The following is a 25,537-nucleotide window of genomic DNA, read 5'->3' on the forward strand; positions in this document are numbered from 1 at the left end:
CCCCAGTTTTTTAGTTCCATCCACACCATCATATGGAATAGAAATGTCCTTTTCTTCCAATTTGGGTTTGGAGCAGAAACTATTCCAGACTATTTCTGGTTTGGTTTTTTGTCATAGCTACTTAAAATTTTCTTACTACATTTAGTAGGGTGTCTTTCTTTTTATCTGTGGCTTTACTTTTACTTCTAATATATTTTAAAGTTTAGGTGTGTAACTTTTTTTTTTTTTTTTTTTTTGTGAGGGGATGTTTGTTTTGGGGTTTTTTTTGTTTGGTTTTTCTGGTTTGTGGTTGTTTTGTTTGATTGGTTGTTCAGTTGGACAGGGTTTTTTACTCTAGCACTTAACAATATTCTATGATCCTTTTAGCTTCTCTCAACAATTACTTGCATTACAATATTTACTGTATCTTCAATGCCACCTGGTCTACTTCCTACATATAGATTATTTAATGTTTGATCAGTGCTTTCACATTTTCTTTTAATAGATTCACTTTTACATGAGCATACTTTTCCATTTTCAATGTTGGTACTTGGAAAATTCAGCTGTCGTACCAGCAATTTACAAGGAAAAGCAGCAGCTTCTGTAGTTTGTCATCTTTAAGTTAAAGTTATGTATCTTTCTAAAAGACAGTTAAAATCACTTTCTGGGAACTTTCAGATCAAGCAGTCTTTGGGGTCCTTTCTTGACTTAAAAGTAAGACTATGTAAAAACTTAGTAATACATTATTTAATACTTTCAGATACTTTCAGATTCTTTCTTTCATTAAGATCTCGGAATTATTTTTTAATAGAGGCAGAATTACTTCTCTGGTTTGGTTTTATGTTTCCTTGCTGTAAAAACTTTAATGAAAAATATTTGTTCAGAAGAATCTGCACTTGTTCATTTAGTTTGGTTTTACCTACTTTTTCCAACCCTTCAAGGGCAGTTGTGCTGTAGAAATACCAATGAATGGGTATTAATTTGAGATTAGGAGGGTGCTGTCTTATGTCATAAGATATGAGTACAGCAAAAAGATAGCCTTTGAGAATTGATTTCTAAGTAAGCAAGGATTTTTTTACTTTTTTTTTTTATTATTATTACATGGACTGTGTAGAATTTCAGCCTTCTGCAGTCTGATACACAAAAATAGAAACAATAATGCCTGTCACAAACTTAAGGAAATGCTACACTTAATACACAACCAAGGTCTGTCTAGTTGTTAATTCTAAAAGTAGCTGATTTCTTACCATCTTGCTGTTTCTGGTGCTTAATTTGTGGGTTTCCTTGTACATAATATTTGAGACTGAGCAATAGATGTCTTTTCCTAGTTAGGGGGCACTGCTCAAAGTGGGCTGGTGAGTCACTAGCATTGTTTGGCTTTTTGCTGTCGGCCAGTTTTTGCTGTCTTTCTCAAATCTTTTTGCAACTCTGTCAGCTTTGCATTATTAATAATTTTTCCCTACTCTTTCACTATACAGTTTGCTTTAAGACTGTTGATTTTTCCAGTTTTAGAACTTCATACTTTGATTGACTACTTTTGGAAGCTAAACTGCTATTCATCTAATTTTTAGTAAATATTCATATTTGTTTCTTGTTTTAAAAAACCCAACAGGTATTCTTTGTACTGTTAGTTAAAGAAAAGAGTTCACCTTAAACTTTTATTTTTCTGTGCAGCTCACCTGCAGTATTGCAGTTTACAAACCCTAAGTGGTTTCCATAGTGAAACACCTAAACCTTCTATTTCAAGCTGGAAATGGGAAAGAGATTTGTATATGTCCTTTTAAATGAAGTCAGTACATTAAAGTGCTTCTGATGTCTCATTTTCTTACAAAAAATTACTTTTTTACAAAGAGATTTGTGTAGCTTACTTGCTGATTTAGACTAACAGATTGTGCTGTTCTTCACAGCTTACTATATTCTTTACCATACCACTTGAAATACCACTTACATAATATACACATTTGATAAATAAGAACAGTAAAACCAGTCTGGGAATAAACAGGAAGAACCCTTGTGTTGCCTTCCACAGCACTTGGACCACATGAAAGGGTTAGCAGCACAGGATGTTTCCTCTCAGACACATTACATTTTCCCAGTGTCCTGGTCCTAGCCAGGACAGGATTAATTTTTGCAGTAGCCAGGAGGGGGCATGGCCAGCAGCAGGAGGTTATTCTATACCACCTCACGTCATTGCCAGGGGCAAGGGGAAGGGCATCTCTTCTGAGGAGAAAGGGGTTCCTTCCATATCACCATAGCATGGGGAGGGAGCAGTCAGGTATTGCTGTTTCCGTGTGAATCATTCCCCTCTTTCTTGTACACTCTGTCATTAATATTGTTGCTGTTACTGTTCATTTTCTTATCTCATTGCTATTTCCAGTAATTTGCTCTTATCTCAATCCAAGATCTTTAGCTTTTGTGCCTCCAGTTCTCCACTGCAGAGGTAGAGGGGAGCAAACAAGTGGCAGAGTGGTTTCAATGGGAGCACTAAATTGGAGAATACCATTCCTAAACCAGGACACCCAATCTTGCTATCTCATGGTTTCTCACCAAAACTATCCTTAAGTATTGTGTTATGCTAATTTTCTTATACATCATTTGTATTTGTATTGCATTTCCTCCTCTTTAATTTACCTTCACACCATTTTAATGCCCAGAGTTCATTCTTAAAAGAGATTATAAATTTGCATTAGTCTCTTAGCCATCTGGGTCAGTATGCTCTAATTGTGTTACTATCATGCTGTATCTTTTTAAAACAATTTTGAGCCTGATTGTCTCTGCAGTGAATACTGCAGATACTGGAGTAATCACTGTGCATGAATTAGTTAAAAAAAAAAAACAAAAAACAACCAAGGAAATACTTTCAGACATGCACAAAGTCAGAATAAATCTCAAAAATGTACCTGTGTTCCTGCAAAATTATTCCCACCACTCAGTGACTGTCTTCTCAAATGCTTTTAATATAAATGCAAGGAGAGCATTTCAAAACATGAGTATTATAAAACCAGTAGAATGGCAATTACAGTCTGTGTAGAATACTAATGTGCTACTTAGTGTGAAGTAGGCCTTTGTTACAAGTTCATTTTATAGGTGAGCCAATGTAGATTGTTTTCAATATGAAATATGACAGGCAGTGATATTAATAAAAACTTGTTGCACATATTGCCATCGCTTAATATGCAATTAAGCACAGTTTTAAATCCTAAGATAAATCATACTGCATGCAAGAGCAGCAAATTAAAAACCACTCCAAGTATTTTGTCATTATTCTTTCATCAATTAATGTAGCAAGGTGGTGCTAGCTATTGTAAATTTAAATTTTGAAGATTGTGGTTAGTGTAATTTTTTATTCATTAATATAATGAGTGATTATTTTGTTTAACCCTCAAGAGTTAGTTCTTTAATGTCATTAACCAAGTACAGAAAATAGGGTTTTAGCTATTGTTTCAATGGAGAACAACTCTTCTAGAACAATTAAGATTGTAAGAGAAACAAGTAAAGAAATAAATGATGAGTTGCAGCAAAATTGGTCATATGATAATGTCTTCTCAGAAAATACATAACAGACTAGAGAGAGTTTGGATAAACACAACAGATGTAGAGACTTGTAAAATCATTTATTCTGAGAACAAAAGATTATGATTTAAAGAGCAAACAAATGAGAGTTAGAACAGAAGTGTATAAACCAGTGTATTATATAAAGGAGATGAGCTGAGTATTTTTTCCTGGCCCTTACCATTATGAAAGAACTAGATTGAAATTTGAATGCAAGAAAAATCCTCGCATCTGAGAAAGAGACCCCTTTGTTCAAAGGTAATATCTAGTATATTTTCTTTCCTGATCTTCAGATCCTGCACAAGAACATTCTAGCTACATTCTCTGTGTGAATACTCCCTGAAAATTCTTGTCATATGAGCTAATTCTCTGTAATCTTTCTTCCTTCCCTAATTCACCTTTATCTTTGGGTTCTTGATATCACTGCAGATGTGCTTCTCTCTAAGGCAGAATTTTCAGCCAATACTTTGTGCTTCTCTGACGATCCACATCTAATGGATCCTAAAGGGTGAGTAAGAGGAGTAAATTCTGGAAGTACTGAGATTCCTTGCTCTCAGAAACTGTCAGAGGATGCTGCAATTTAAAAAAGGAGTCCTAAATGTACTAAAGAATTAAAAAACTGGAAATTTTCTTTGAAAACCCTCACTTGGTGTTTCTGAATGTTTCCAAAACTGTTTTGGGTTTTCAGAAGGAGAATGGGATACCTGTTGGGAAGGATGGGATGATCAGATATGAGTGTAATAACTATTACCTTGTCACAAAAGTCTCCCACCTTTGAATGTTGATTGCTTTTAAAAGCAATGCATGTGGATTACCCACCTGATCTGTTAAGCTTTTTTTTTCCAGTACAAGTGCAGTGAGAAAACTTTGGTTTAGAAACAATGTTCTATTCACTGTCTGAATCTCTCAATTCTTACAGTCCTGCTAGTTGTCGAATACAGTTCACCTTTTTTGCTGTTTTGCACTCTTACTTGACAAAAAGGCAGTGTCTTAAGTCACTGTCAGTATGAACTTAATGTTCAGACAGAGCTGTGAAATGAAAGATGCTTGTTCCAAACAATGACAATTTCCAACTGATGAGTGAAGAAGGCAGAAAGCTGACTTTTCAGGTTCTACTACCTTTTTTCAGTGTTAAAGAAAAAAATTCACAAAGCTTTGCATAATTTCTGCTGTTAGTAGTAACTTTGTCCTTCACCTCCAGTAAAGCCAAAGAAAGGCAGCAGAAGGCATTGACTTTATCCAGAAGGAAGTCTTCAGTCTCATGTTTCAACACCAGCCAGAGAGGCATATACTGTGTCTGGCATCATGTTCATAATTACTATTCAAAGTAATAGTAATACTATTTCATGGTATATATATATATATAAATATATATATATAAAAATATATATTTCATGGTATATACTATTTCATGGTAATAGTAATACTACTTCATGGTATCTCAGAAGAATTACCTTTGGAATTGCTTGAATTCTTTCAGACAACCTCAGGTTAGACCAGCTGGCTTGGGGATTTGGTAGTATTTTGAAGCTTCTTTCTCTTCAGACTTGTTATGCTCCTCATGATGCCACAACTGACTTGCTTTTGTGAGTTCTGACTTTCCACATGCATGGGATTCTGCCTCCTTCCTTTCTTCAATTGTTTGCTAAGTGGGAGTATAGGAGAAGCAACACAAATCCTTCTAGAAAATTAGTTGTCATCCTCATGAAAGTCATGAGGGTGTATTTCACTGTTCAGCACTTGTATACTCTCTATGCTTCTGGGTTGAGCCTACGTGTTTTTTCCCAGGTTGATTCCTGAGGTCTTTCAGCCTGCCCCTCATTCTGGTTTGATCGTAAGATCACCGTACATCCATGTCAAAAATGCTTCCTTTGTCACCAGATGTTGGCCAGAATATCTCTCTATTAACAAGGCTATTTTAAATCTGGCAAAGTCATTATAAAAATCTCCAGTTTCAAGCTGTGAAATTAATAGATAAATTAAAACAAAACAAAACCAACAAAAACCCCCAAACTAACCAACCAACCAAAACCAAAAAAATCAACATAAGTTGATTTACTTTTAATTTCTTTTGGGTGAAGGAGGTTTGTTGTTACTTCTGTGTCTGCATGGGAACAAGTGCAAATGTGAATACAAGTTAAGTTCTAGGCATAAGACCAGAAGCACGACATTGGAATTGGGAAGAAGTGCACTTATTTGCATGATCAGCTTCTCCAGCTAGTTATTAAGCTATCTATGCAAATTTAAAGTTCTGCATAAGCTGCCCTCTCTCACCAATGTTTTTGTAATGACTTCAGGAGTTTTTCTTCCAAGGCTTATAAATTCATCACATGGATGTTACAAGCAGTAGTGATTGTGTTGATATTCCCTGTCAAGCAAGGTGTTGTACAGTTTTCATAAAGAGTACCTCCAAGTTTGAGTCTCTATGCTTACCTAGAGAAATGCCTTTCCCTGTGGTCATCTACCTATAGGTAACTTAATTCTTTCAAATGATAGAGTAGATGAAGTCTTTCTTTTCACTGAAGATTTTAGAACCATATTAAGATGCCTTGCCTTAATGACAGTTACTTTTCAGAGGAATCCAGTTCTGTGGATCTTACTTAGTGGGGCTATACTTCTTCACTGTTCCACACCTACAGCCAGAGTTGGGTCCACTGAAATAATGGTGTTAGCATCACTCACACAACAACCTCGTTTGAGAAAAGTTTGATACGATACCTACTCTCACACTGTAGTAGACCCAAGAGGCCTAATACATTCCTTTAATTATTAATTTTTCCAGTTTTGACTATAATCCCTTCTTTTAAGAATTGTATTTACTCTATATCTTTGTGTGTACATTTGTATTGTCACAGCCAGAAATGGTTTAATTTCGTTTGCCATATTGTTGCCTGGAACTGCTGTTAACTTTTCCCCTTTCAAGGAATGATGCTCATGAAGGTCTTTCACAACAGGTTTTCTTCTGATCCTAAAAAAAAGTTCAGGTTCCTATAAAAGGAAAGAAAAGAAGGCTCTTCAGCTAAGATTTTGCCTTTTTTTTTTTTTCCTAAAAGAGAGTGGAATTAAAGTTAAGATACTAAGCTTCTTCATCTTCATATGAGTATTTGAGTTGATAACTCTGATACAATATCAGACATTCGAGAATTGGGTTGGAAAAAAAAAAACCAAAATGGATTTCCTTCTTGTTGCTAAATCCTGTGTCACTTGGGGACAGAAGTGTTTGGAACAAATGATAGGTCAAATTTTATTCTGAAAAGAGATTATTGCTGTCAAGAAAGTTTCATGGGAAAGTAGAGCAACAGACAGAGTAGTAATGGTTCACGGTTGACCTTGCTGAACACTAGACTATGATCCCACTGAGGGAACAGTAGGTAGAAGGAGCCTAATTAACCCTTTAGGATGAAGAAAGTCAAAGTCTTTAAATTGTTATTGTCCAGAGGATTGAGAACCAAAAAGAACATTAAATGAGCCATAGTTCTACATTTTGATAACCCTATCTCCTCCCTTTCCAGTAGGGAATATAAAATAACAGAGTATTAAGGAAGAGAGATGGAAATCGGACAAAACCAAATGAGAAATTTTTACATTTCAGACTGGAAAGCTTAAAAGCTTTACTAAATAAATGACTGTGCCCATATGGCATAGAAGAGCCTTAATTCAATTTAAATGAGTTAAATTCGGTAGCAGAAACAGTCGGAGCATGAGTTCCCTATTGGCTAATTTGCTGTCATCAGGGAATCTTGAAGGAATGTATTGCATGGCTACCTTAGAGCCATAAAAATGTAGCAGTATTCTCTTTCTTATTTGTTCACTCTCTAAATTGCTGTATTATCCCAGAAGTTTTCCTGTACATACATATTCTCCACAAAAGCATAAGGACAAGAATAGTGACTTTTTTTTTTTTATAAAACAAGTTTAAGCATTAAAATAGGAGGGTTTCTTTGTACTGCAGTGGATGTCTTACACTCATTTGTAATGTTACAATTACTATGCCAGATAGTCCAGGACTTCTAAAAACGAGGAATTTTCTAGGAGTCAGTTACAGCATAACAAAGATGATCTGTGTACCTCAATTCTGATAGGATTTGATTTTGTTTCTTCTCTCCTCTTTCAATGAGTCAGTCTCTAATGATTTTCTGTCATATTTTTGTTAATGTATTCCTGCAGTTATCTGAAATAATTTTGAAGAGCTAGGTGGCCTGTGCATTTACTATGATTTGTTAATATGATCTTTTAATATCTTCCACAATGATTTAAATCTTGCTTGATAAATTAAGCAATTATGTTAAATTGCATTAAATTTACAGCAAAGAGAATAGAGCTAAAGTTGCTAAGGGCACTTTAAAAGCTTTGTTAGAATCTTGTATGTATTGCCTACTGGTAATTACTACCTGATTGTAAATAATGTGGTACGAAAATAACATACTAACATTTTGAATTCTTACATCTGGTCCGCAGTTAGAAACATGCTTTATTTCTTGTACCAGACCATTTAATTAAAAAGAATAAAAATCTGTCCCAAACTGAAGGTTAGCTATCTTTTTGAAAGGCTAGTCATCCTCTGAAATGTTGAAATTTTTCTGATCTTTTCAGGCCAATTTTTTAATAAATACCATGATATATCTAACGATGCATTCTTATGCACAGTAAACCTGACAAGTGTGCTGGAAGCTGCAGGAAGAGCAGAGTAGTCTCTGAGAATCTTGGCTGAATGTCAGTTATCTTAATTTTGGTAGGATGATGCTATTTGTTGTTTTACACAAAAAGTCAGGTGCTGTCTTAATGGTGGTGAGGATTAGGGAGTGTTTTCTGTAACCTGCTTGAAACTCTATTATTTTCAGGTAAATACTATATCCTAATTGCATTTTTAACCTCTATTTTCCATAGAAGCAGCATGCAGTGTTTTATGTGGTGCTAATTATTCTGCTAGTCCAGTCCCCTTCAAAACATCCATAGTTATGTAGTGAATGTAAAGAGATTTGTATCTTTTTCTTCAGTTTGAAGATTTGCTCATTTTCCAGTCTTGCATTTTTTCCCCAATACCATGTTCTTCTGGGAAATTAAAAAAAAAAAAAAATTGTATTTTGTCCAGATTTCAAAATCAGAGACATGGCCCAGACTCATGGTCATGCCAGTGGGACACTTTTCTTCTGTTTTTCTGGAGATGGGGGAGGGAAAAAATAGAGCAAAGCCAAAAGGATGGTGATGGGAATACAGCAGGCAAAGGAGTGGCAGGGCAGTTTGTAACCCCTAAGGAAGACAGGAGAGGTTTTCAGATGCAATTCATGTAATATTATCATTGGTTCAGGCCATCAGAGGAAATCACAGCTGTAGCTGAAAGGTGGATTTCAGCTGTCTTTTTTTTACAAAAAACTAGAACTAGATTATCTTTAAGGTCCCTTCCAACCCAGGCCATTCTCAAATTCAGTTGCAACAAGTTCACGTGTATTCTTGACTTCCAGTAGCATCCCTGACATGCTGTTCTTTTGCTGCCATTATGTTATTCTCTGTTGTTATTCTGTTTTTTTTCAATACAATGACATTTCTTTTATGCAGCTGTCGTACCACATTCCCATGAATGACAGTGTGTTTCTGGAAACCTAGCTTACTGACTGTTATCAGGGTCCCATATGGACCCCTACAGGTACATTTATGGCAGCTTTCTCTAGCGGGTCCACCAGATACCTCAGTCATTGACCTAAAACACTGTCTTTTAGGTTTCTCAAGTCAAGTGTTGTTTCACTGGGCTTCATTCAGATCCTTCTTGACTTTGAATGTACTTTGAGCTCCAATTGAGTTGGTTTTTTTCTGGTTGTAATTTTTTCCAGAATTAATGCTTCTGATTTGAACTTAATTGCTTTGAACTTTTATAATGTCTCTGTTGTTTGGTTATAATAGTCTCCTTTTGGGTGACTCAATGCAAAAGAGAGCGCTTCTGCTCATTTTTAGCTTTTTTTCCTCAGATATTTTTCTTAGCAAAGCCATTTGATAAAATCATCTGTATTTTTCCTAGGGTATCCAGCTGTAATGTATCCAATTCAACCTCAGAACATATCCTTCAAACAGACTCTGTGAAGAACAAAAAAGTCTGCAGTTCCCCACTACTTTTCAGTTCTAGTTAATTTTACTGAGCTGTGTTGAAGCTTTGGCATAAGAAATTATACTAGAGTGAAAAATAACATGATTCTCTTGCCATATGTAAATCGTCCTAAATTTTCTTTAGCTTTCCTCTGGGTCATTTCAAATCCTGGCATTCCCAGATTCCTTTTTTGATGGTATCTGTCTAGCACAAGGAAGGAGGCCTGCTATAAACAACTGTGTGCTTGCTGAAAATAGTGGTGTTGTGCATCCAAAGTTTGGCTTGACTTTACGCTCTTGGAAGATATTTTCCTTTAGTTAAGGCCAGTTGTACCCTTGTCAGCCTACATATTTGAGGTTTACAGAATCATCCAGGTGATAGGTTGGCCATGTGAAAACTCTGACTTGCATAGAAGACATCTTTCCCCAGATTCCAGAACAAACCCCAGACAAAGTAGTTCCCCAGACTACTTTGAATGGGACTCAAACTATTCCAGTTTTATGGAAAGGAAGCCCTTGGACTTGTTACGACCTAGTAAATTTCACTATATAATAGTACTCAGAGCACAGAACTTTCTTCAATAATTCTTTCATTATTTGTTTCAGCTGATATCATAACTTTTAGAATTATAAGCATTTTCCTGTACATAATCATTCCTGTATATTTCTTATATTATTTTCTCCTTCAAAGCTAGAAAAACTAGTTGGCTTCTGGTGGTCAATTTAGACTTTAATCCCTTTCAAGTTTACTCTTCTTTTTTGTGTTCTGTCAGGATGCTGCAATTTTCACACAAGTTGCAGAAGATTTTCAGTTTCAAAAGGATCTTCCTAAGTGTAACTGTCTTTAGAGTTACTGCTGGCATGTTGAACTTTAGAGGGCCAATCTTGAACTGCATAGCACTGCTTTCCAGCACCATGACCCTCACGTGTTCTAAACTGCTGCTCTGGAGCTCTTACAAACCTGTCTTTTTACACTACTGTGCTGCTCAAGCAGTTGAAACAAAGAAACAAACTAACATTTTAAAAAGTAAAGTTGTCTAGACAACTTCTGATTTTGGGGCTTTCCAGGAGAGCCGCCCAGATAATTAATGGAAAAGTAAAATTTGAAAGCAAAAATATATTTGGTTACAGTCATACCCCTTTGGTTGCTGCAAAGCCTAAAAAGATTGTTCCATTTTCTGTTTTGTTATATTTAGTCAAAAGGTCTAATTCCTTCCAAAATTAAGTTTTGACACATGTATGCAAACTTTCAGATACGCTGTGGTGTTCTCATGATTTCATGACATTTTATATTTTGTGTGATTTTCAATTAAATATGTTTATTCTGTAATTTCTCACATATTGAAGGTGAATAAACAGTATTTTCATAGTGTTAAATTTGATTAACCCACTCAGTATTTCTTCTGTATACATATTCCACATAGTTTTAAATACAATAAATAAGAAGAATAGCACTGCTTGTCAACCCTTTCAAATTTTTATGACATTATATCTCTTGAGTCTTCCATGTCTCCCATGTCTCTTGAGTTTTACAGTTGAAATTTGGAAGACTCTCATGGTATTCTCTGAAAATTCAGGGGTTGTTATGAGATTTGGTGACATAATTGTAGTGGAAAGTGGGTGTTTAAGACGGATGGCAGAATCACTGAAAAAACGTTGTCTTGTTTCACTTATATCTAATGGAAACATTAATCCATTTTAGGAAAATAGTTTGGTAAAACGCTGTATGTATGTGAAACAGAAATACTTTCCTAAAGACTTTTTATCTGGACAATAAATACAAGATTTTTTCTAAAAGAGGAGGAAAAATAAATAGATAAAACACTTCTTCCTAAATAAAAGACAAAGTTTGGTTTGGCATTAAATTAAATATATAGTATTTAATATATATAAAATATATATATGTATATATATTAAATAAATATATATACAGTTATAGAGTATTAAGCCTCTAACTATGGAAGAGGAAAAATAACTGCGTAATTAGAAGAAAACCTGTCTTCTTTAGCAGTATCATTTTTTATCTGTTAAAAGTATACAGAAACTTTGATTCCTTGGATGAAAGTGATTCAGAAAGCAGATGTCAACTTTTTTTCTTACAAATATTAAGCTTGTGTTCCAACCAGATTTGTCCTTTTCCCCACAATAGGACAATTCCTAGAATCACTCCTCTTGCTCCTTCTTAAGGGTTTTGTCTTGTTTTTCATGGATTTCCTGTTTTCTTTGCAGCATAAATACAAGCATCAAGCACACATTTGTTCTCAGTTAGTTCAAAACTACCTAGGTTTGCTTATGTTTGGGCTGTTTTTCTTTGTGATTCTGAACATGGAGTGGTGGATTCTGCCTCTTTGAAGCAAGGACTGATCTCACTGAAAATGAAGTGGGGGGTGCATGTGGAGCCACTGGTTGCAAGCTTCCAGAGCTGCAAACTGAAAAGTGGAAGATTTTCTTCTCTGAAGTAACTTAACATTAGTGGAGGGCGGGGCAGCAAATTACACTGGGAGATAGAAAAATGTGAGAATGGCCATTCTGCCTCTGACAGTGCTTATAGTAAATGTTCAGAGGAATTTGGAGATGTTTTCAAGAACATTCTCCCAGTGTCCATCAATTTGTGCTATCCCAGGTGAAGAGTGATTGATTGTTTTTACACGTATATCTGTGAATTTCACTGTCCTACAGCTGTTTACTTTTCTTTCACCCCGTACAAGCTTTCAGCTTTCACAGTATCCTGTGGAAAGCAATTTAAGTGCACGTTCTGCAACAGCCTTCTGCTTTGGCTTGTTCCTGGACCACCCATCTGCCATTTGCTAGGTCCAGTTGATTCTTTCCATCCCTAGATAATTTTAGGAAGAGATAATTTTGGGAAGTCAAGCTCAATGTGAGGCAAAGTTATCATGCTTATAGGGGAAAAAAAAAAAGCCTTACAACATAAAAAGCATGTTTAAAAGCTTCTTTTCAAAAATTGATGAATTATGGTAAAGTACAAATACATGTGTATCTTGGCTTACTGTCAGGATTGCCCATCCAGTGCTAGAGTCACTAAAGCAAAGTGCTTGCTATTTATTTTCAATACTTCTGTGCATTTTCTAAAATAGGTGAACTGTCAAATCTTTTTAATCTAATGTAGCTGTATTTTTCAGCAATCCATTGTTTTCTGATTTGATTTTAATTAATGGAGGACTTTTTATTATTACTATTACTCAAAAGTTAATCTTATTACCTTAGTGTCCTATTACCTATAAAAATGTTATATATATGATGTTTATTTTCAAGACCTGCTTAGATCACTGGCCTTGCTGTATGCTTATGACATTTCTCGCAGGATGAGAACTTAATTTCTTATGTCAACAAACAACATCTATTATTTCAATTATATGGTTATTTCATGTGGTACTCTTACACTTATAAGTACACGAAGTCCTCCAAAAACAAAAACCCCAGCAAAACCCTTTCTCTAATAATGAAGTTCATAACTGAGACATTTTATTAGATTGTTTTGTTGATTTCTTTCTCCTGATAGAGACCTTCCATGGGATTGTCTGATCTATAAATTAATTTTTAAGCTAGAAATATTCTTAAGTAGCCCATTTGATTTGGAAGGACCCACACTATAATAGATACATTCCCAATCTTTATTTCAGATTCTTTTCTGAAAAAAAATACAAAACCAAAATCAAACCAACATATTTCACTGCTTTGAGTTGTGAAGAATTAATTTTTGCCATTTTAGAATAAATTTCAAAAAGAGTATACTTGAGAGAAGTCAAATTTGAAGTATATGCCTTGTAGATTGGAATAAAATGTGTTTATAAATTCCCATTATCCTAAGAAGGTTCATAGATTTATAATTTTTGTCTGTTCTCTCTAAATGAGGTAGCTTTGTAACTTATATTTTAGCTTTCTTTAATAGGGTAACAGGGATTGGAATTTGGTTTTTAAAGGTTTCTCTGTCTTTGTTATGTTATTTGCAAAGCAGTTGTTGTGATTCTTACTCCAAAATGGAAACGTCAGTGCTCTGCTGCTGACATATTTAATTTCTTACAATATGCTGTGGAAATTGTGTTACTAGATAAGAATAATATTGCTTAAGATGTCTTGGGAATTTCTCGTAATTCAGTGTGTCATAGTAAGGGCTAGTAACAGATGACCCTGCCAAGTGATACGTGGAAGAGGCACAATGTGTAGATGCCTCAGGGATAAGTATCTTCCCCTTGGGAGATAGCAAAGAGAACAAACACTTTAAATTCTATCAAAAGTATTTTCCAGGGTATGCCAAATAATTATATCTGGACAGATATTATTTTTGCAAGATTCTTACGGTTCCTTTTGAAACCTCTCTATCATGAGACTGTTTGGGACTTCTAAAGTATTGGTGGCACTGTCTTGCTCAGGACTAGTCACTGCACATGCTGTAGATTCCAAGAGTTTATCTGATGGTCTCTCCTCTGGAATTTAACTTCTACGAATATTGGTAATTCCTTGACCCTTTCTGTAGTCACTTTTGTCTTGTTCTGTAAGCAGAATAGTTGAAACCTAAGGAGCTACTTGAGAGTAAAGTGATACTCAGCATGAATAAAGACACAAATAGAATTTCAGAACCCATTGAATAAAAGATGAAAATATTTTGAAAATTTGGGGTGTGAGGCTATAAATTTAAATAAGGAATTGTACATGATGTGAATATATCAGTTTGAACTTATATATATCATATATATATATGTGATATATATATCAGTTTGAACTTACTTGGCAGGTGAATAATTAACATGGTTATGAGGATTATGATTATTGGGAGGGTTGTTCAGGAAATAGGCATTTCAAATCACAACAGAAAGATCTTAAAGAGATATGCAAATTAGCTAAAAACTAAATCCTGCATCATGACAATTTGTAATTACCCTTTACATTAACACAGTAGTAGGAAAAGAGAACAAAAATATTTCTAGTAAAGACTTTCATGCATGCCTGCCTTAAATATTTTAGAGATGCATATCTGCATGTTATTTAAACACTAAACAACAATTATCTATAATCTCTTTTATCCTACTGTGATTTCTTATACTGTGGATATTGTTGGGTTTGTAAATTTTAATGATCAAAAAGAGGTGATTTATGTATTTGTAGAATATCCAGTTAAGAAGATTTCTCTGTTGTTTTGAAATAAAATGCCCACTATCCATATGTTCTTAACTGTACTCTGAAAAATGTTTGTCTCGTATTTAGCACTTGAACACAACAATAAGTAACCTGGATAGGGATTTCTCAAAGGAAAACTGAAGGGTCAGGAACAGAGTTCCCTGTGAGAATTAACCTTTATTCACAAGATGAGAATGTGTTGACACTTGAGGAAACAATTCAGTGATTCTTGAAATGTATTTCCATTAATCTCTGACCTAGACTGGATGAGTAGAGTAAACCAGTGTTGATTTTACTGAAAACTTATGTTTTCAGCATTCCCTTACAAACACAAAATTTACCAAATGGTGACTGTTAGTTGATAGAGTTTCCAGTTAGTCTGTTTTTTCTTGTTTTTCATTACGCTAATTTAGAAACGTTTTTCTTAAAAGATGTCAATTATCTCTCCATTTAGGAACTTATATTTATAATTATATACCCATTAGAACTGTAGTGTTAAAATGCAGAAAACCATTTCAGACAAGTCTCCCTCCTATATGCAGGCATAGTGAACACAGAAATATTTTTTTCATTTATGTGAGCATCAGTGACTACATTTAGTATGTCACTTCCTTGTTGCTTAGTCCCAGTCACCTTTCTCTTAGTTCTAGATGGAGCATCCCCTCTTACCACCAGAAAGCCAAGGCAGCAAAATGAAATGAACCAACAGCAAAAAAAAGAATTGGGGTAATTGTCCATTAAACAGCCTACCCAGGATTGTGTGTCTCTAGAACCATGTAAATCAAGCTCAGACATTTTCTAACAGGCATGCTCCTCTTCAAACATTTTCAGGTGCTTTGGGTAAGTCCCGTGTTCCTGTGGGACATCAGCTTCCACTTGCTCTGTGGCCTCCTGGACCATGAATTTTAATTTTCTTGCCCGGAATTCAGTCTGCATGTATACCTGCCTGTACTAGCCACCTGCAAGGAAGCAAGGGGGCACTGGGACTGTTTGCTGAGATGATCTGTTTGCTGGTAGTTGGCTGTGTCAAGAGAAATGTATGCTCTTTGTTTCTACTTGCTCTGGAAAATTTCTAAGAGCTTTGGCTACATTTTGTCACCTGAGGAGGCGACAGGCCATGGGGGATTTTTCCTGGAAATGGCTAGATGTCAGATTTGGTTCTTTTCTATCCTCCAGGCTCCTTAACTAAGTAGTCACAGCCCAGCAGCTGATGCTGCTGCAATTCCTACTGCCTGTGCTTCCATTGGAAGGCAAAATGAGCCAGGCTGTAGCACATTGTATATTTCAGTCTACCCTTTATGCTTCTCTGAAAAAGATGCATGTATAAGAGGAGAAATACTAGCTTTTAACACTTGATATTTCAGTGAAATTTTACTTATAATTTCTTGAAACATAGGAAAGACACTTTGCTAGCATGAAAAGCTATATACCTGCTGAATAGTAGAGGTTTGCCAAGAAATGGAGGAGGCAAAAGTTGCAAAAAATATTTACAAGAAGCAAAGCTGTTAGAATATGATGGACTGGGGAGATCTGGGCAGAATATTTTTCCGCTAAAATAACTATCTAGAAGTGTCAATTTTATGACTTTCTAAATAGCAGAGGTATATAAACACTCATCTTCCCAGTCTGAGTAAGGTTTGTATTGGTATGTCAGTGTTTTATGTAGCATTATGTTGTGTAGAATTATTTGTTGAAACATATATTTAAACTTGGTATTGTCATGGGACTAAAAAAGCCTAAACAGATGTTAACTAAATTACAGAGATAGAAAATGAGGGAAGCTTTTTGTTACTAATCAAACATAATGGTGCTTCTAAATTAATTTTAATTGTTTTCATTTTGCCAGAAGTTTCAGCATTTAAATCTTCTGTTCTAAACCAAAAAAAGAAGTTTTCCCGAGTCATTTGTGCTGTATCCCAGAGAGCGTACAGGTGTTGCTGACACTTCTACATAAGAGCTGAGCTGCATCGAAGCAGTTGCCATGAACATGCTCTCTTTCTTTTCATCTAATTTTTATTTGCAATGATAAAGTATTGTCTCTGTTCTTTAGGTCCTTTGAGATGTAAAAGGAATAAAATTTACCTGCCCCTACCCAGAAAGTGCCATCAGCCTTCTGCATGTGAAAATTCCAGGCCCAACAGACTGCATCACTAGAAATTTGACTTGTGGCTGGTGACCTGGCTTAAGAATTGTAGAGAATTTCTTTGGTTTCTTTTCTGGTTTTATATTGCTGTTATTAAGGGCATTTGAATAAATTATATAAATGTGCATGAACCACTAAGACAATGATCCGGTTTGGCCAAATTTAGAAATATATCCTCTGAGAAGAAGGCAGGTCACCACCCCTCCCCCACCAGGTCCGGGGAAAATAAATTTTCCTCGAAGGAAAGTGAAGGAGATAAAACTATTTATTTAACAAACACACATGGGAAAAGGAAAGTAATGCTGAATAATAAAGTCTCTCACTGTGGAGAAAAAACCTGGGAAAGTGTCAGAGTCCTCCCTTTGGTCTCCTCAGAGCTGGGGCTTGGCCCAGGGCCAGGCCCTCTGTGCTCAGTGGAAAGTCCTCCTGATGTGCTCTGATATTGAAGCAGTCCAGTAGAAAAGGGAGAACATCCGAAATTCCAGGGAAGGGAAAAAATTCAACTCTCAGTCTCTCTCTGGAGAAAAAGAAGCTGAAACTGGCCAGAAACTGACTGGGCAGCAGCAAGCTGGGGGCTTCCTCACTCCCCTGCCACAGCTGGGAAAAAAAAATTGCTATCTCTGTGTGATCTTGAACAAGCTGCAAACTGCTTTGAAAAAGTTTTGCTCAGTTTTTCCTTCCCCCTCTCAGGCTCAGTTTAAAGGCATAGAAAGGCACAAAAATTAATTTCTGGGCATAGGGCAGCGATATGGGATACACATCATAAAGTCATCCCAAGACAGACAAGAAGACAAAAATATTCTAAGTACAATTTGGAATCTGTTTCCTAATCTATTCACCAAGACTCCAAACCCATCCAGTAAGTCAGCAATGGCTTGGAATTTGATCTGTGACCATCTGGTTTGTTGTTTAGCAAAGAGGAAGTATAATAAAGGGCCAGGGATCTGGGATACAGCAGTTTATTTTAACATACTAGTACTGGTTGTGATAGCATTGTAACAAAGACAGGTAACAGAACTTCTTCCCTGCTTTCAAATTATGTAGTAAATGTGTGTCCTATTCCAGGTGGTCACAATGTAATGTAGGAGAAGCCTGAAGAATTAATTTCAACCAAACATTTTGACACTTCTTGCACTTCTGAACTTGGTGATATAAATACAATTAATTCTGATTAGCAGATCATCAGATCCAGCCAGGAGGTCCTTGTAACCCTTGTTTCCATCTTATGTAAAGCTCAATTTTATATAAATAATATATATTTTTTAAATTACTTAACTCTAAAAAGTCTATTTGTATTGAGAAATCATAATAAGAAAATAATTTCAAAAATTAAATACTGAGGTACATGAAAAATGCTTATTACTGTTAGGAAACACATTTCCAAGTATTTGGTGAGGCAAAACTGATGAGGAGTGATCTCATAAAAAATAGCATCTGAAAATCCATATTGCATACCTGTCTGATTGTGAGAAGAGTGATTATCTTAATATTCATTGAAAAACAGAGTTAGTGTTAAAGTTGCTTAAAGTTGCTATTAATATATTCTAGAAGAGCAGCATATATATATGAGGCTTGCTTTATAGACACACCTTCTGAACTTTCAAGATAGCTGTGTGTGTACACATACGTGCACAGCTACCCACTCACCCATATTGGTGGGCAAGATTAATAGGCCTATTGTCTGCCTTTGCACCATTAGGGAACAATCAAGGCATCCCTTTACAAATTATGTGGCACAAATTGACATTGGTAGTAATTGCATCAATCAGTGCTACAGAAGGCATCTAACAAAAGAAAGAGAGACACATTTTGTTCCGATTATTAAATGGATTGAAAAGGTTAATAATAAGCCTTGAGCCAGAAAACGTTCTAGACTGATTTCCCCCCACCTCGGTTATATAATACAATATTTCAAAGTACATTTGTCTCCAGAAAAGCAATTATCTCAAAAAAATACTTCCTCTTTTCTCTTCAATGTCAGTTCTGTGTGATTAAAGCAATTTTCCTGTAATGCAGTACTATTTGTAGAGGAAGCTAATTAGTTAACTTGTGGATTCTATTATCCATAATCAGATAGTTTACTAAGCTGCAATTAGTTGCACCTTTCAAGACCCACTGAAAGTAACACAGTTGCTTAACTGCTTGGGAGAGCCTGAGGTTACAGGAAGTTAAGTGAAGTGACATAATTTGCCTTTGTAAAACATTTTATGTTGATTACTCATATAAAAGGAGTGAATTTTCAAGGCCAACACTTGAGAGTCAAACAAAGATTTCTGCTTGTAATGTTGTACATCTAATTTCCAAATTATAGGAACTAAGCATAGAAATTCTATTTATGTTACCACATAGTCATTTTTTTCTGGGCACAGTCACACTTTATCACTGTGAAGAGCTCCAGGACATGGTATATCTGAGGTTTTGGTTTGGAGTGGGATGAATTACATGCTGAAAGATCCTGAGAACTACTCAGTTGCAAAAACTCAGTCATCTAATAGCACATCTAAGGTACTCCTCCTGGCTTACAGCTGCTACCCTTGGGCATGTGAAATGGCAATAGATATCTACATTCAGGCAACTGTGTCCCACCCCCTGCTTCCCCTTGGCTGAAACAGGAACAAGGGATAACTATCTCAGCTTGTTGATGCCTGTGTTTGGTCAGATGACCCCTACACTGAAAGTCCTAGGAACAGAATTCGTAGGGCTTTAGAATCATCTATTTCTTAGAAATTCAGTAAATCATTAATAACACTTATTTTCTCAACTTTGAAAGCTGTAATTTAGTATAATAAGCAAAGTAAGTATATTTAGCTTCCCACTATTATTTAATAGTCAAAACAATCAGTGTATAGGCATGATTGTCATAGGGCTGGGTGTTTGACATTTGAAGAAACAGACTGTTTTATTACCTCTGCTTTGGAAGGAGGTTTTCCCCAAATTAGGCAGTTTGATTTAACTGGACTTTAGAAGTATGCAAATACTTAATATTGTCTTTTTACATTTTTTGCTGTCTGTTCTGATAAGAATGTCAATACTGAATTCTTGGCAGCAGCTTCTGAATTGTACATTTTTCTTACCAGGTTCCAGAGAGAGAGAACAAGAGTATGCAAGGCTAGGTTTTGTTTTGGTATATGTTTTGGTAACGAACCTAATTTTCAAGATTTCTAGAAAACTCAGCAAAATTCTTTTGCTACATTGAGGCTTTGCAATAGGATGGCTGTGTGTCTTAATTTTGTCTCTGAGGTGGGAGGCTGCCTGAAAACCATTACCGTAGTGTGCTTCAACACAGATTTTAGGTTTAATAACTACTATCTCAGAAAATCCAAGTGAGCAATTTCTGAGCCACCATCTTCCACAGTTTTAGCTGGAGAAGGTAAAGTGCTGTCTTTTTCTTAGATTCTAGTGGAATCAAAATTAACTTACATTTTTTGTAAAAGCAATGGTTGTATAATAAATTTCACACTTTGGAAAGTCTTACAGTATGTAATTTAGACTGAGTACAATGATTTGATGCTTTTTCATAGACCTGTGTTGAAGCCTGCACCCATTTCGCTTTGTACCACAGGTCTAAACAGATTTTTAGATTTGCTAGAGCTATTGGTCAATTTTTAAAAATACATAATTAATTTTCTAGCAGTTATGATTTTACCTTTCAGTTCTGATCATCTACCTACTGTAATTGCAGACTTTTTCAGAACAAAGTCATCTCATATTATTGGTAGATTTTGCTGTTAAGGAGGACACAGAATTTCATTCCAGAGAGACAACTCTCCAAGGTTTAAGTTTGTATCTTACTAGTTATTTCCTATGGAGAGAAGAGTTCTGAAAGCTTCTGTGTAAAATTCCAGTTTCAAAATACAGGACAGGTAAATTTATGTTGGATAAAGCTGTAAGACACCTAAATATTTTTAGTTTGGTCAGTGTTCTTGTTCCAGCTTATTTGACAAACAGAATATTCCACTTTAAGTGGCTCAGAACTGGCTTGAGCATTTTCTATTGAGATTGAGAATTTGGACTTTTGTTTTCTGGAGGTGTCACTTGAATAGATGAGTGTCTATATATAGGAATAAAAAATTTTTTTTGACTTGTTATTTTATTTCTCAGAAAACAGAAATCCACCAATTCTAATTATATGCCCAAAACAAACAAAGCTGTTATTGTTGTTATTTTTCTGCACATCACTATGGTGTGTCATAGCCTGTGGATAATTAGGTAAAGCAAACCTTCTCATGAAGAGGAGGTTATGTTGACTTCTCATTTGGCAGTGTGATGCAGTGTTAGTTGTTTGACTGTTACCACGAAAGGGAAAACATTTTTTAGAAGTAATCATACTGAATGTATAGATGTCCTGATTATATAAATATTACTGCAGATTTTAACAGTATCCCTTAAACTGTCATCTGAGATGTTATGCTGCAGAAATGTTTTCACACTCTACTTATGTACTGATTTTTCTTTATTCCCAGGTCCAGTCTGTGTACGACATCACCCAGTATGAGAATATTTTTCTTTTGTGCATGATTCTGGAACAACTTCTTCAAAATGAGACACAAGAAAGTAACATTTCAAGCTCAAACTATGGAGGAGAAGAAAAAATCAAATTTCTGAAGAACCTTGATCAAATTATTCTCCATCTCTCAGATGAATTCCCTTTGTTTTCTTTATATTTATGGAGAGTGAGTGTTCTTTTGAACTCAGGTCAAATGCAAATTGATTAAAACAAGCAGCCTACTTTTTAACTGTGCATTTGTTGTGGGATTGCACTGGAAAGTTTTCGAGCCAGACAGGGAAATTATCCTTATTGGAAAACATTTACATTAAACTACTATTCTATACAGCAGTTTCAGAGATAATGCAATTATTTCCAATTTTGAATGTAGAAGAAATGTAATAATCCAGGTGCCATTTTGAATAAATGCTGTTTCTTATAATGGAAAACTGTGTGTTGGTGTTTGTGCACACAGTGAAAATGGAACAAAGAAAGTTGTTTCAAGTGCTGTTTAAAATAAACACTATGAATTTTAAAGTAGAGTCATAATATGTGCCTAGAGCTTCCAAGTTAGGAGACTAATGCCTGTCCTTTAAGAGTTGTAAGCTTCTGTATGATTTAGAGACAGTATCTGGTTGGCTGAAATAGAAACGTTTATTTTAAACTTGGTAACTTACCAGTACAAATTCTTATAGGACCGACTTTGTTACTGATAATCAAATGAGTCATTACTTGAGCAAAATAAAATCTGGTGCTCAGTTTCACAACTTTCTTCCATTCATTCTATACTGCTTGGGTTTACTTGTGTATGCACAAGTTTAGGCACAATAGGCCTAATTCACTCTGAGTAATGATTTCAGAGATCTAATCTGAAGAAGTGTAGCTCATCTAATGGTTACTTTAAAACTTTCTGCTAAAAACTAATGAATATTGATAAAATCCCCTTTGGTACATTTCCATATTATCTGATTTTTTTTTTCTGTGTGATGGTATTATATTCATAGTAATAATTAAAGTAACATATTTTAACAGAAATTATCTTAAATAGTCTTTTAAGGGTGAGTTCAACAACACCTTAACTGAACCAGAGTCTTTGATAAATCTAAAGGGTAACTATTATGATGAATGGCATTTTTTTCTATTAGATAAACAACATTTTAGGTTCATTAGGCCTCCTAGAAGTGTATACTCACAATAAATACAAAGTATTTTGATTATTAGTCCTTGTCCTTCCACTTGAACTTGTTTCATCAGATCAATTTTTATATCAGGAAAATTCTCTGAAACACCACTATCTTGTTAATTTGAATTTTAATTTATTTCATAATAAACCTTTGCTTTATGTATATGTAAATACATTGATATTTAGAAAGCAGGTTGCTTTGATGGTGACTTGGCTCCCCAGAGAGCATTCCTTAGTTAAGACACCAGCCCGTTTTTTTTTCTGAAACTTCATGTTTGATATGTCACATGGTAACGTTTGTTTAGTGCTTTCTTCTAGCTAACTTTGTTCCAACAGAAACATTTGATTTGCAAAACAAGCATTCCTGAATAGTCACATGAGAAAATCAGATAAGTTTAGCCAAGCTAAAGAAAATAAATCAATGTATAAGTTTGGTAGCCACTCAGAAACTACTGTGCCCTTTTTGTTGCTGCTTTACTTGTTTGTTTGTTGTTTGTTTGTTTAGTCTGGTGGAGGATCAGTTCTTCCTTCTCCCTCCACAGTGCTGAAAGCATGATTACAAAAACAGCAAGGAAAGGAATGAACTATTATCTAATTGATATAATAATTCTCATTTTAATTTTTTTGAAAAGAGCTTCATTCAAAAGTAGTATGTAAGTAAAAGACACAAAACTCAGAAGGATAATAGCATCTATATAATAGCAAAATGTGTGCTGTTTCAAGACTGTTGTTCAAAAGAAAAGTTTCCACCCTAGATTGAACACCATATTTGCTCATCAGTTGGCAAAAAGTATTTTTGTTGTTAGTAAGCAACTTAGGTAAAAAGGGACACATATTTTCCTCTTTGCAGATTGTAGCACTTTCTCACCAGCAAGCTCTCTAGGCCACTGGAAAAGCAATGGATGTATTTTGGGAAATATATTCATCCTTGGTAAGTTTTGAAGTAACTGCTCACTTGAGACATGATTTTTGAAATTTTTTTTTCACAGCATACAGAAAGATAAGGGTTTGTATCCAGAGATGGCACAACTACATGGCGCTTATGCTCTGACAGGGATTTGGAACAGTTGTGCAGCTTTGGAAGTGTTGAGGCAGAGTGAGAGTTCCCCTTACAATGCCATTGTAGCAATCTAGACACACACTTGCCTCTCTGCAAAAGTGCTGTTAACTGGTCACCTGGGCTCTCTTTATCTCCTTAATGCAGAATTAAATAGGGCAGTGAACCATATTAATGAACACCTCAGCTTTGGTGGGGGCAATAACCCCTGCAATCAGAATACTTACTAGATTGTTGTCTCTTGTTTCTTGGAGATTTTTCACTAAGAGGGGACTTACCTCAAGACAAAAATGCCAAAGGTAGACTTGTACATTTAGATGTCTCCATGTGGTTGGGATATCTAATCTATGAAACACTTGAAAAGTAACCCAGTGTTTTGGTCTGGGTATCTAGCTGCTGCCCCAAAGGACTGCAGATCTTCTTTAAGTCCTGTGTCACATTTTCTCTCTTCATGTAGATGCCTCTGATATCCTGGAGCATCTTTAGTGGCACTGTCACTTAAATGTGTCTGCTTAGGCAACTGAATTGTGGTGATAGCAGAAGCTTAGATATGTACCTCACCACCACAAACATGCATTTAGGTCTCTTAATCTGAAAACTAAACCCCACATTTGTGATACCTTATATGTTTTAGAGTAGGAAATTAAAATAAGTTTAAATCCCTGCTCTTCAGACAATTTCTGCTCTTATCCAATGACTGTTAGATGTAACTTGAGTAAACGCCACTGTCTTTAGTTTTGAAATTAACAGGATGACTGAGACAGTCCCTGGAGAATTTACAACTAGGTTACAAGAAACCTGCCTGCATCTTGGACTTAAACTAAGTCTTCAGGTACTTACTAAGTAGGTATGACCATGTCCAAGTTTTACTTGTGTGGCCTCCAGAGAGGAATACCAAATCCAGAAAAAGTACCTGTGCTCTTTGCTGAGTGTAGACTATTGGATGTCTCAAAAGAACAATCTCAAGGTCCGATGTGCTGAGCATAACATCTCATACACTTAAATAGGAAACACTGAAAATAGTTTGGTCAGACTTGTCATTGCTGTCTGGAGTATTTTACCTGAGTTACCCTTACAGTTTTAAAATGAACAATCCAATGATATTTCTTTTTTCTTGCACATCTCTTTTTTTGTAAACACATGTACTTTAGATGTTGGCAAAATGTTAATGTTTTGCAAATGCAAATTGTTCAGCCTTATAAATACAGATATATATATAAGCGCACACACACAGTTAAATTACATATTTATATGGTTGAATTAGCAATGCTTATTTATTAGTAGCCTAATAGCAGTTTATTATTTTATAATTTGCTATTCTGCCACATTCTTAGCTTTCTGGGTGACTGACTTTCATGCCTGTCTCTATCTGTTTTAAAAGAATTTTGTGGTAGAGTGTCTCTTTTTATGAAAATAGAAAAATTATGAGACAAAGAAAATAAATTTTTATTCTAGTGCTGCTCCATTGACTGTTCTATTCCCTAAAGTTTTGCATGCCTACTAATGACAGCAGTGGGTGGGATTTTGAAGTGAACTGTCTCAGGATGTTTTTGTAAACTTAATTTGCAATCTTTTCATAATCTGTAAGTTATTGATTTTACAAGTTATTGCTTATATATGTTAGTAACAGTGAAAATTAAGTTGTACCTTATTTTAATCCTATAATAATTTGGGGTTTTTTTCATTCAGTTATCTATGCATTAGTATCTGATACAGTTTGTAGTTTACTGTGGTGCAATGTTTAGTTGATGTTCACAGGATCATAGGAAAATTCGGGTTGGAGGGGACCTCAAGGTGTCTAGTCCAACCTCCTGCTTCAATCAACATTAGCTGTGGGATCAAATCCATGTTGGTTGAATCAATATTGTCTGTTGCTATTCAGTCAGGTATTGAAAACTCTCGAGGATGGAAACTGGATAGCTG

The 25,537-nt window shown here is 35.3% G+C and overlaps 1 protein-coding gene across 1 annotated transcript in view; it reads left to right on the forward strand.

Moving 5' to 3' along the window:
- MEI4 (meiotic double-stranded break formation protein 4) overlaps nt 1-25,079 on the forward strand; it is a 76,757-nt gene extending 51,678 nt beyond the window's left edge. Inside the window, exons 6-7 of the mRNA XM_008640208.2 lie at nt 21,352-21,561; nt 23,408-25,079. Of these exons, the coding sequence (XP_008638430.2) occupies nt 21,352-21,561; nt 23,408-23,440 (243 nt within the window). The 3' untranslated portion in view covers nt 23,441-25,079. The remainder of the gene's footprint in view (nt 1-21,351; nt 21,562-23,407) is intronic.
- Nucleotides 25,080-25,537: the final 458 nt, after the last annotated feature.

The sequence above is a fragment of the Corvus brachyrhynchos genome, unplaced genomic scaffold, assembly GCF_000691975.1.
Source record: "Corvus brachyrhynchos isolate BGI_N302 unplaced genomic scaffold, ASM69197v1 scaffold87, whole genome shotgun sequence".
In the NCBI taxonomy this organism is placed as follows: Eukaryota; Metazoa; Chordata; class Aves; order Passeriformes; family Corvidae; genus Corvus; species Corvus brachyrhynchos.